This window comes from Lepidochelys olivacea (genome assembly GCF_965140295.1).
Source record: "Lepidochelys olivacea isolate rLepOli2 genome assembly, chromosome: 4".
Classification (NCBI taxonomy): Eukaryota; Metazoa; Chordata; order Testudines; family Cheloniidae; genus Lepidochelys; species Lepidochelys olivacea.
Window position 1 is genome coordinate 63,497,938 of NC_140414.1, and position 13,109 is coordinate 63,511,046.

At 37.7% G+C, this 13,109-nt stretch overlaps 1 protein-coding gene across 1 annotated transcript in view; it reads right to left on the minus strand.

Annotated features, from left to right (window-relative positions):
* Positions 1-13,109, minus strand: part of IQCM (IQ motif containing M) — a gene marked incomplete at both ends in the record, with an annotated part of 194,353 nt that overhangs the window by 75,361 nt on the left and 105,883 nt on the right. Inside the window, 2 exons of the mRNA XM_084625738.1 lie at positions 6,956-7,090; positions 10,073-10,217. Of these exons, the coding sequence (XP_084481864.1) occupies positions 6,956-7,090; positions 10,073-10,217 (280 nt within the window). The remainder of the gene's footprint in view (positions 1-6,955; positions 7,091-10,072; positions 10,218-13,109) is intronic.

The following is a 13,109-nucleotide window of genomic DNA, read 5'->3' on the forward strand; positions in this document are numbered from 1 at the left end:
AGACAAGCTATAACAAGTGAGCATAACAAATAAGATGGAGGAGGAGGGAGGACTACATAGTCTGTGTGCAGTGTAAATGTTCAAAAACCACGGGTGTGATCCTCCACACTTCCACAGGTATGTTTATATATGTGAGCAGTTTCATGTGTATCAAGCTTCTCATGTGTAAGTTCGCTGGATGGGGTCCCATGTTTTTATATTATACAGACAGATATATTCAGCACTTGTGGCTATTTTTAAATATCTGTTTGTGTTATAATAATTCTTTATTAATTTAGTATGCTAAACATCTGCTCAATTCTTTTTCCCCTTTTTATATCTTGACCAATTTCTATTCTTTTTAACATTATTCTATTGCTTGTTATGTATATTACTGTAGCATCTAGAGGCCTCAATCAGGAATAAGAAGCCCCATCTGCTTATTAAAACACTTTTTCTTTATTTCTCCTTTTTAGACCTATATCTTTAAAAAAAATTAATTCCCTCTTCGCCCCGCCCCCTACCTTTCTATTAGCCAGGATGGGTAGGGGTGGTGTCCCTAGCCTTTGTTTGCCAGAAGCTGGGAATGGGTGACAGGGGATGGATCACTTGATGATTACCTGTTCTGTTCATTCCCTCTGGGGTACCTGGCATTGGCCACTGTCAGAAGACAGGATACTGGGCTAGATGGACTTTTGGTCTGACCCAGTATGGCCGTTCTTATTAAACCTCTATTATTTTTAAGCATATATCTATATATTTCTGTGAGTTTTCTGCTACTGGACACTAGAAAATTGGGAGAAAAACACAGGAGGAAGGAAGAATACAAGAGAGCAGAAGTGTTGGCATAGGTTAGGAGGAGTGGGGACAAGGAAGAGGCAAGTCAATCATAGCAGCAGCAACCACAGTATGCTGTGCCAATGTCCACACAAACCTCAACTAAGCAAAACACCGAATCATGTGCTTAATTTTGCACTTGCTTTTATGCCCAATTGATGTCAGTGGAATTTAAGTACAAAAACAAAAGTTGTGTGTGTTCACTGCTTAAGTGCTTTGCCGTTTTGGGACCATATACAGGAAGACACAGTACCTGCTCCAAAGAGTGTACGGTCATGCATCCCAATCCTACAAGCATGTGGGTGAGTAACTTTACACAGGCGAGTAGTCCCAGTGAAGCTAGTGGAACTACTCACATACATGTATAAAGTTATGTTTATAAGCATGTGTAGGGACATGGCCGAAATAATTTTGTATTTAATTAAAAATGTGCACAAGTACACATCAGCTATAGCCAACCACCTCTTAGCCTAGCTATTCTTATTTGGCCAGTTTTCTGTAGGTGCCCCTGGAGAAGCAAGTCTTGAGGAGAGATTTATCATTATATTCGGCATTTGCTGTTTTGTGCCTTGTAGAGGTAATATGAATGTTACATTCTATATGAATAGAGTTTAAGAAATAATTCTGCCTCCCATAAAAAATATTGTTGCAAGAAAAAAAGTGAGCTTGATGTTTGCAAATTTCATTTATGAATAAAAAGGACTTAAATTGTTTATGTAACTTGGATACTGACATGCAAGAGATTTCAGCAGATGAAGAGGTGCTAGCCATAGCAAAGAGAGAAAATGAGACTAAAGACAGATGATAATGAGTTGGAGAAAAATCAGCAAGTGCACATTGCTGAAGCATTTTCATATTTGTCCATAGCAATGAAAAGGGGACAGCCTACGTATACCAGTTGGCGATTTGGAAAGTCTCCTAGATAAAGTCTGCAAATACAAAATATACCCAGCAGAATTGCAGATATTTTTTAATGAATTGAATACAGCATACACGCTAATATCATTATAACTTTTAAACAAGTTTGTACTGTATACTGAATTTTATAAAGTTAATGAATTGTATTTTATTAAATGTTATTGAATTGATCCACTAATACAACAAATTAAAAACTGAAGTCCCTGAAGTGATGGTATTGAAAACACAGTCGGTCAGATGGAATTGGCTGTGACTTGGTGAGCTTAGTCTCTTTGGGATGGAACAAATCAGAATCTAATGAGACAGCCTGATTAAACAGTTTCTTCTCTTTTATGATCCTATTGCTGTGTTCATTGTGGTGTGCTGAAAATCTTCCAAAGCTAAAAAATCACTCCCCTAGCTCATAGTATAAATGTAGCCTTGTCTGTGTTTTGTACATACATTGAACTCAATGTGTTAGAGACAAAGTCATATGTACCTGTTCATAATTAATTTACAGACGGCTAATATTTAAAAACTAGTGTGATATAGTGTCTTCATCAGCATGTATTTCAGTGGTGATATAGTTTCTACTACTTTTGCTACTGAGTCTTTAGAATCTCATTTCACATTCTTGTAAGCAATTCTTGACGAACACACACACACACACACACACACACACACACACAAAACACTACAAGCAACTTTAGATGTCTTGTATTTTAAAAGATAAAACTCTCTTTCAGGAATTATAACATTACTAAAATAACTAGAGGCCCCAGCCCTCCAAATACTTACACATGAAAGTAACTTAGACACATGTATAGTTCCACTGAACTTAAATGTACTCATCTGCATATGTGCTTGCAGGATCAGATCCTGATGATGTACTTTGTATCAAATTATGGAAAAAACAGAAGTGAAATAGCAAATTTTCTGCTCTCTCTAATATATATATATATTCTATGACCTCCTTGGAATAGTTTTCAAGATGTAATTTTGGTACCAACTGCTAACTATAATTCCTATGGATGCATCCAATGTACAGCCAATAAATAAAAATTAATTGATTTAAATAAAAATATACTGGATTACCAAAGAAAATATATGACGTTGCATTTACTCTTTTTCTGACTGCATAATGAAGTCTACAATATATTGCAGAATGAAGTGACAGCTAGTACTGGTCTATAAAGTCATGATATAATATATTTATTGGTTTACAAAATCTAGAAATGGGTCCCAGATATCCTTAAATTTAATCTGCTTTTTTTCTTGAAGCCACCAGGGTGCCGTTGCCATAGATATGCTATTCAGGTTTTTTAGCCAATCCTTAACTTTTCAATAACTTAGAATAATGTATTTAGCTACTATCAAACCATTGTCACCTATTTTTCTTTAGGATGTAGAGAAAAGGTATTTCTGAGCACCATTTAAGATCTAGCTCTCATCTGACTTCAGTGGCCGAGCAAACTTGATCCCCCAGAAACTAAAAAAAACAGATTTCAGAAGGAAATCTCGCACATTAACACACTTCATTTTGTGTCTGAGTTCAAACCAATGGTTTGGTAGGTACCACTGTATGTGCCTGTATCTGTTTTTTGACAGTGCCAACACTCATTCAGTGGAGTCTCGCTCTCTGTAATATATATTATTTAAGGAGTAGTGATTTTAAAGTGACATCTCTAGTAGCCCTGTATCCTTATATTAACAGAGTTAGCTATGCAGTATTCTATGTTATATTTCATATTCATATGCTGTTCATACCTTGCAATCTACAATTTTCCTTCCAATTTGCTATAAAGCTCACTACTGCATACTTTTAGCTAGTTAACATGCTGTTGCATATATCCCAATTCTAGGCTTGTATTTCACTCACATACCTTTATTACACGGAAATAACTTACAGTATTTGAAAGAAGAAATAGATCCATTCCGAGTACTACAAGCAAGATTTGAAATTACGTAAAACTGCTGTAATTAAATGAGAATACGAAAGAGCTGCAGGGATAATAATGGGACATGGAAGCTTTCACTCCCAGGTTATTACTAGTTTAACAGCAACCAAAGATGGCACTGACAAAAAGTTGCTACTGGAGATGAGTGAACCACGCTCGTTGAAGTCCAGTGACACTTATTTTCAGAGGCCCCATTGCCTTGATATTTGGATTCAGACAAAAATACAAAATTAGATACTAGAGGTAAAATTAGATGGCAAGCTGCTCAGGACAGGCATTATGTCTTCTTCACATTTGTTCTCAGAAGCACCTGGCATGCTTTTGGCTGCTGTATAAATAAAGTAAAATAATAATAAATGAAGTGTGAGCAGGGAAGTGAAAGAAGCAGTGTCACAGGAGCAGACAGAGAGGAGTGAGATTTTTAAAAACAGTTTTTGTTTTTTCCTCATATATTCCAGGCATTTCTGGCAGCAGTCTGAGACAAGCAGTAATTGGTGGGCACAGCAGCAGCAAATGGCAATGACTCAGAGGCTGGATAGCAACATATTGGCTGGCAGGGAGACAGCCCTGTACAGCTCCTGCAATATTAGGAAATGGGAATCAAAATGGACACCTGAGCACTGTATTGGTGGGAAGGCAGCTGGAGTACAACACCCGTTGCAACAATCAGCAGACAGGAACAGCTAGACGACCGGCAGCAGCAGCAGAAAAGGAGACAGAGAAGAGAGATCTTTCTTCTTTATTGTATTCATTGAGGGTGGCAGGCATGATGATCCAATCATTCTACCACTTGATCACACAGTCATACAGGATGCAACGTCCATCCCATAGATTTACAGCAATATTAAAAGCAGGATGACACAAGACAAGATTCTATCATGCCATCCCACCACTGCCATATCACTCCTCTTCTGAGCACATAATCAGGCAGGATGGTTGTCTTTCCACTGACAGAGGATAGCCGGATTACTTTGCAATTCACAACATTCAGTCATTCACAATGTGTCTCCCTGGCAATCTGGTGAGGTTATATTCTGTTTATAACTAATCTTTAGAAATAAATGTTATTTGTGTTACAAATCAGAAAAAAAAGTGGGTACTTTACAGATAAGTGAAAATTTATTTAAAACACATGCATGATGGAAATAATTTGGTGGGTGTCCTGTTGTCAGACATACATTTCCACGTCTCAGAAAATATTTCATGATCTACATGTTTATACTTTGGTAAAACTTTGAACTAGTAATAGCAAAGAAGTCTATTCTCTGCCCAGTCCATCCCCTGGCAGCAAACTGGTGAAGCTAAGGTTGAAACTATGCAATGACAGAGTTGCTAAATAAATGAAATAATGAATGGGGGAACATTAACCTTTGCTGGCCTGTCTGTGAGCATAGTGAATAGTAGCAATACTTTCCAAAAGCTAGGATATTAGACTAAAAATATGTCTCACAGTTATAAAACCTCTTGTTACCATAGCAATGAGGACTGAGCAAATGATTAAAAATACCTGGTCTTATTCAGATTGTCTTAGGAATGTGATCTAAATGGCATATAATGCATGATTTTCCATGAGAAATTAATTAAGTTTACTAGAAGTAAACATTATTGCAATATACTATTGTGTAAGGTGGAATGTGGGGTCAGATACTCAGAGGAAAACCTACTACCCAAAGATTCAACTTCTGAAGGCTAAAAATCTCAACAAATTATCCCACTGATAATAGTAAGTCATTAACAAACCAAAGGAGATACAATTGAACATGAGTTTATCACACTGTGGCAAACCTAAAGAAGTTTCCACCTGAATTTCATGGACCTTAAATCTATTGTTATCCAAAACAGGGTCATTGTCCCCAAATGTTTGACTACCCTGGCTGACCCCAAAATTAGGGAGCCACAAAGGAGGTATAAAACCTCCTTTTGGGTGCAATGCCAAGTACGGTTTAGCTGCACCCAAAACTTGTGGCCAACATCTCATTCATCTCAATAATGTGTTGGTGCTGTAGCCTAATAACAATATAATTGCAACTACCGACAGTTCTTTCACTGCCATTTTATCAGAAATATCCAGGTCTCACACCTACCCCCAGCTGCTGGATGTACTGGCAAACCTGGGTCAGGATGGCCACAAACACCATGAATTTAAAACAAAAGTGCATTGCTGCACAATGGAATTTGGAAATGCCACCTGTCCTTTCTCCATCTCTCAGTGTCTGAGGGTGGGTCCAGAGGTCCACTCACAGAATTCTCTGCTGCTGCCGCCCAGAAGAGGAGATCAGGGAAGAGATCAAGCTGTTCCAAGACTGTTTCATTCTCTTCCCCAGAAGAGGGAGATGGAAAAAGAGAGGCTTTTTACCCATGAAAGCTTATGTCCAAATAAATCTGTTAGTCTTTCAGGTGCCACCAGACTCCACGTTGTTTTTGTGCATACAGACTAACACAGCTGCCCCTTTGATAAAAGAGAGGGGAGATTTGATTTACTTGAAGTCTTTTTCTTCATTTTTGATCACCTATTTATACTGCAGCATAACATTATTCTCCTCTTATAACATTTTATTCCATTGACCTGCTCTCTTAAATAATATAAATGCACAAAAAACTTCATTGTGAAGCAGTAGTGTTGCTATATACACGGCATTTGACATAAACCCAAAAAGCAGACAATGAAAAGTTAAACCACTTAACAGTACATCCCTTCTGATCCTCCATCCACAAGCACACATGTTACCATTTCCACAACTACCATACACCACAGATCAGGCACTTCAAACTTAACTCTGCCCCCTTTTGTCTTCTATACGTACCCCTTTGCCAGATTATACTGACACACACATGCACACACTAGTTGTTGTGGATGTTTGGTGTAGTATGATGATTGTTGCACTGAGTTGTAAAGAGTTGTGTGCAGAAGGGTGTTTAAAAGGGGACGGTGGAAGGCTGGCACCCCTGTGATGCAAAGTAGAGAAGGAAGCAAGTGCCTTGCATGCAGATATCTGAAATGGTTGAGCAGCAAACTAGAGTGCACTAAGTTTCTCTATACTCTTCTGAATGCCATACAAGGTGGTGAAGGATCAGTGCCTTGCATTATTGAAACAATGAAACTCTACAAAGTGTATTTTCATTTGAAGTTGTAAAACACTATGAGGAAAAATTTGAGCAGGCTTTGTCTAATCTATTTTTAATAACAGCAGCTCCTGTACTGTCTCTACACAAAGACATTACAAAATTGTAATGGATGTTTCCTGACCATTGTGAAAACATTAAAAAAAAAAAAAGACACTTACCTGGACAGACCAGATGCAAAACCTTATCTATTTGCTGCTGGGGTAGTAATTGTCCACAGTCTTTGAAAAATGCCTGCAGATCATTTTTATCCATCTCTTTCCAGAACTCCCTCTTGGCAAACATTGTTTCATAAACTAAAAGAAAAAAGTTTCATAGTTTCATTTACAGAAATTAAAAAAAAAAATCTTACTAGGTCTATTATATATGTTGGAACGTTTTGTATTGCCCTAGAAGTGTCTTATTTAGAAGCAGGTTTACATACAGTACAAATACCATACACATATACAGTACAATGAATGGCTAATGAAATTATTAAGTGCCTTAATGAGGCCTTTGGACCTGCAAAGCAAAATGGCTGCCAAAAAGGAACTAGAAGATTTGAAAATTGGTACATTTTTTCCAAACAGGAAAGAACATTAATCCTGAAAAGTGTAATTATTGTACATCATAAAACAATGAAACAATTGTTATGAGGAGGAAAAAAATCACTCTAGATGATAATTGAACTAAGAGCAGTAAATAGGTTGGATTTATTTTAAAAAAAACAAATATTTCCAGACAAACGTGATTACTTTGAAAGAATTACAAAAATTAGGGTATAGAGGGAAAGTGGTAGATGTAATAATATTTAGATTTTAGTAGAAGAGGGAAAGTATTTGGCATTGAGTAGTTTGAAAAAATTAATTTCTTCTTCTGTCTGTGAGCTGTCTACAAACATGAACAGTTTTTAATTTTATTGCCTAAAAATGGTGGAGAGTTGTGGAAGTAAAATTATGGAAGACAGGACAGCTGAATTCAGATATTTGTCACTTTTAAAAAAGACCCTTATTCCCATCCAATGAGTTCAGCATCACATGTTTTAACATGTCCAGATTGTGTTGGTCAAATCTCCACAGTAGGCTACAAGCTAAAAAGGCAAATAATTATGCAACATATAAAAATGTCTGCATAATCTTCTACATTTGCAAATCTAAACATCATTTTAGGTAATCTACCATAGCTCAAAGACTTTTGCAGTGTCTGTGCCAGACAATCTTCCTCCTCAGTAAGCAATTTCAGTCTAGCTAACAGAATGAATGGTTTACTAGTTATTAATGTAACCATTAATTTGAACTTTATGTAAAAGTTAATAGAAATTGACTGTATTAAGTATTGACATTAAAAACGCAAATACATATAGTAGGACTATTTCTCTCCCATCTTCAAACGCAGCATAAATTTATCACTTTAACGTATAAGAAAACTAACATCATCTGGCTTCTAAACTGGACTTCTCTCTCTACATGTTTAAGGACTAGGAAGACAAGAGGATGACAAGAAACCAAATGTCAGGATGTAACATCTTACGTCTGCAAAGAAGCTTTAAAGGGGTACATTTTTATGTCTTCGTATTAAAGTCTCAGTGTCTCAAAAAGCCATGAAATACTACACAGTATGTGACACTGTAAAGAAGATTCTTAGTGTAAAGGAGCCTTAAATTAGGTATACATTCCAAAGTAGAGTAAAAGGGACATAGTGTAAATGAGAATTAAGCTCTACCTGATAAATACATATGGAGGTTCAAAGGAAGCCAAACAGGCTGGAATCTAGTTCCTATCTTTATCTGGTGGCCCCTTTAGCTTCTTCAGAATTTACATGTTCCTTTGAAAACATGTTTCTAACCCTAGGGTTTGAAGATAGTGTATACTGTTGCTTTCTTGAGACTTCAGAAAGACAAAATGAACCAATAACTCAGAGGCACAAACTGCACCCATTCATACCAACGGTGAGTTAACTCTAAAACCTGATGAGTGCAATTTAATTACCAACATTAACAATGCTACCCATCTTGAAGAAACATCCAGTCAATATATTCCTCCAGCATGGCTGGATATCACAGGGCAGATACTGAAAAGTTCTGCTGGGCAGTACTGCTCCCACCTACCACAGCAGTCGCTACAGTAGGTCAGCCCTTCAGTGCTTTTGCCAGTCTAATTTTACATACTCATTGAGATAGGTCTGTGATCACTTCCTTGGGGATTATTCTGCAGTATAACAGATCTCACTATGAGGAAGTTTTGATGATTTTTTTCTCCAGTCTAAAATTTTCTCTCTTAAATTCATCCAATTACTCTTTTGTTATGCCCCAAGGATTGATCCAGTAGTGATATGCAAAACAGTGCAGAAGAGAGTGAAAAGAACAGCAGCAAGGATGCACTGCTGCTACCCAACAAATATATCCCACCCTGTTGGTGTTCCTCTGCACTTAATGGCGTGGATCAAGAGAAGTAAAATCCCCCCTCCCCCTAAAAAAATAAGACCACTTGTTTGGCTTTAGTCTCAACCTATCATCATCATGCCGAGTTTCTCCGCTGCACATACTGCACACCCCAGTACATGCATAGGGTCTATGATGGCTCCACACTGTGCTACATAACAGCGCCTCTCAAGTACAAACATACAGCCATTCCACAGCCTATGCTCTTCTATGGAGTAGCCACCAGACCGGAACTAAAGTGAGCTCATAGTAAAGGCAATATAGAGTATAACAATAGTTATGTGAATAAAATGTCTGAAAAATGAAACATTCAAAAATGCAGAGATCCTTCCACCAAAAGCTCTTTATATACACAAGTAATTTTCTTTTATTTTGGATGATATTACTAGTTTGACAGAGATTCACTATACTTGAAATGGGGCATAATGGTAATAATTCTCAAACCAGTAGGAATTTTTAAATGCAATCACTGTTAGTGAAGAGAATATAGTAAGTACTAAAATGATTTGCAAATTTGTCCTCTGTCACCTGCCAGCTCATTAAGAATTCCTTCTCCCTGACAGTGTACAACCCTATCCATTATCTGAAAGTTACAAAGCAAAAAATCAAATCTCAGTAGTGCAATGACTATGTCACAAAATGTAGTACCCACACTGACATAAATCCCACAGTTCTAAGAACTGAAGGCCAGAATGACGTCTTACAAAAGCAGCTGTGCATATAGTAACATGCAATATCCTTTGCACAAAGGAGCAATTTAAAATGCTGAAGTTATAAATGAGCAGTATTACTTCAGAACAGACAACCATTGAAATTAGAATAAAAGATTACTCTGTACAAAAATGTTAACAGCACTCACATTTTTTCTTGTCCAACCACTCCTCTAGTTCTGAATACCGTAGTGGTGTGGATGGATTCAAAACACCAGCTCGACGTTGAATGCGATTCATCATTTTACGGTAGGCCTTTACAACTGCTAAAAGGGATGGTCCATGACTTTTAGCCTGTAATTACAGATATATTTCATTTTCATTACTTTTAGAAATAGTGAAGGATGACTAAAGAAAGCAGATGAGGAGGTGAAATTGTTAGATGTGCAGAGTAAAATAAGATCTTAAAAGAGGGTGAAGAGAGGTAATTTTATTGCCACAAATAAGTAAGTGTAGATCTGAAAAACTGTTATGCATCATGTGATATATAAAAAATAGTGTACAAGACCTGATTTCAGTCTGCAGTGCTAATAAGGGCTGGTCCTTTCAAAAGATGTTGAGGTGGAAATATCTGGGGATGTGTGCGGCACATGAAGACTACAAGAACAGAGCTGGAATAATGAAGAGCAGCAGATGTTTTTATTTGTCAGAATTGGGGATCTGACTAGGAAGACAAAATTCGGTATCCAAACAGAGGAGTACTATGGGAATGCTGGGGAAAGAGGAACAGTGGGATGGAGTAATCACCAAGGAACAGGGGAAACTTCTCAGAAGCATCAGTATGACAGGGTCATGTGATTGACAACATACTACATCAGCAGTGTGATAATCTCAAGTGCCTAATGAAATAATGCTGAGATTTCAAGAAACAATAGATATGGGGCATGAGCCAAAGCCCATTGAAATCAATACAAGCCTTTCCAGGGACTTCAGTGGGCATTGGAATGGAGCCACAGTTAATAAATATCAATGCTGCAAAAAGATTAAAAATGGATGTTATAATTTATATCATTACATAGATTTCCAGAAACATGAAGGATTAATAAATGCAAACAAAACCTTAATCACTGACTGAATCACAGCAATGCTTACCTGTGGACTCATTAATGGTGATCAGGATAACAGCAGCCACTGCATTGCATCAGATACCACAGTTCTCATCAGATACAATTATAGAAAAATAATGTGATATCTCAGATTCCCTGGTACAGTAACAGCTGACTTTTAAATGCCAATCACTGAACCTAACAATCAGTGTTCAGTTCAAAGTATAGCCCTGTAAGGAAAAATATGCCCCATTCTCTTTGGTCCAACAACCAATTTCAAAACTATGCAAGTTCAGTTCATCGTTAATCATATAAACAAGGCAGCCACTTTTTGTAGCATATAAAGCAGCATACTCACAGGGGAATTTTAGGACAGTGACAACTATAGAATATTTTTATCTGGTTTGTATTCACTCTATTTAAGGATTTTTGGAAATCCTTTAACTATGGTTTTCAATTTGATTTATAAATTCATATAATAAACAGGTTAATGAAGGCCCGTTTATAATAGACTATCTATTTGAGTCAGGTACAGGTTAGGCTATGGAATACTTATTAGATTACAGGGCTGCATATTGCCCAGAGATTGAAATCCTGATGAGGTGGAGCTGTGTTATCTCTATAGCCAGCAGTAAGCAAGACCTCTGTTAATGTGCTGTACATATTGAAATGGAAGGCAAAAGTAAACATTCTAGCGCTTTCTGACCCTATGTGCAGGAGCTCATATTTGACTCTGGCTGAAAAAGAAGCAAACTTCAAAAAGGACAATTTTATGACATACTCTATGCATGCTTAGCTCAAGTGTTTGATATTTAAAATGGGGGCGAGTAAAGAAGAGAGATAATGAACAGCTTGTTAAACCTATGCTGTTTTTATATGTGAAAAAGAAATCCTGGAATTAACTGATTAGCATGTAAGTGTGCCATAGTTCTCTTCAGGACAGAATTAAAAAGGGATCAGATGTGAACCACAGCCCCTTTACTCCAAAAGCTAATGGAGGTTCTCATTAAGCTCAAGTGACGAAGATCTGTCCATTTAGAGCAGGAAGGTTCAGATACTATCTTCATTTTCACTGAATTTCCAAACAGCCCACGGTGTGCTACATGGTGGTTACAATGGAGAGCTAACTGGGCATGGGCATACAACAAATATTTCATATTAAAATCATAAAAAGCAGTAGTGCTTAGGCTACTGTGACAGATTGGATCACAGAAACCCCCTGGGAGCTGCCACCTGATGTGTGAAGACTTCTTCTGTTCGTGCTTTCCTGCCCAGTCAGCTTAGGACTCCAGCACCCTGCCTGGTTTGAGCCAGACCCAGGTCTGAACCATGTCCCCTAACAGCTGTAGGGTTAACTGAAAGCAGCTTACTGAAGTGTGCCTGTCTTTAACACTCAGATGCCCAACTCCCAATGGGGTCCAAACCCTGAATAAATCCATTTTACCCTGTATAAAGCTTATACAGGGTAAACTCATAAATTGTTCACCCTCTATAACACTGATAGAGAGATATGCGCAGCTGTTTCTCTCTCCCCCCCCCCCCCGCAAGTATTAATACATACTCTGGGTTAATTAATAAGTAAGTAAAAAGTGATATTATTAAATACAGAAAGGATTTAAGTGGTTCCAAGTAATAACAGACAGACAGACCAAAGTGAATTACCAAGCAAAATAAAATAAAACCCGCAAGTCTATGTCTAATAAAACTGAATACAGACAAAACCGCACCAGTTCCAGTAAGCTTCCTTTTACAAACTAATCTCCTTCTAGTCTGGGTCCAGCAATCTCTCACACCCCCTGTAGTTACTGTCCTTTGTTCCAGTTTCTTTCTAGGGGGTGGAGAGGCTCTCTCTTTAGCCAGCTGAAGACAAAATGGAGGGGTCTCCCCCGGGCTTAAATAGACTTTCTCTGAGGGTGAAGACCCCCTCCTCTCTCCTATGCAAAGTCCAGCTCCAAGATGGAGTTCTGGATTCACTTAGACAAGTCACATGTCCATGCATGACTCACAGTTTCTTACCAGGTAGCAGCCATGGGTCACATGCTACCTTGAATGTCCTCAAGTAGACTTCTTATGTGGATTGGAGCATTCCAAGATCCATTGTACTTTAAGTGCTTCTTGATTTGCACATTCCTTTCTCAAT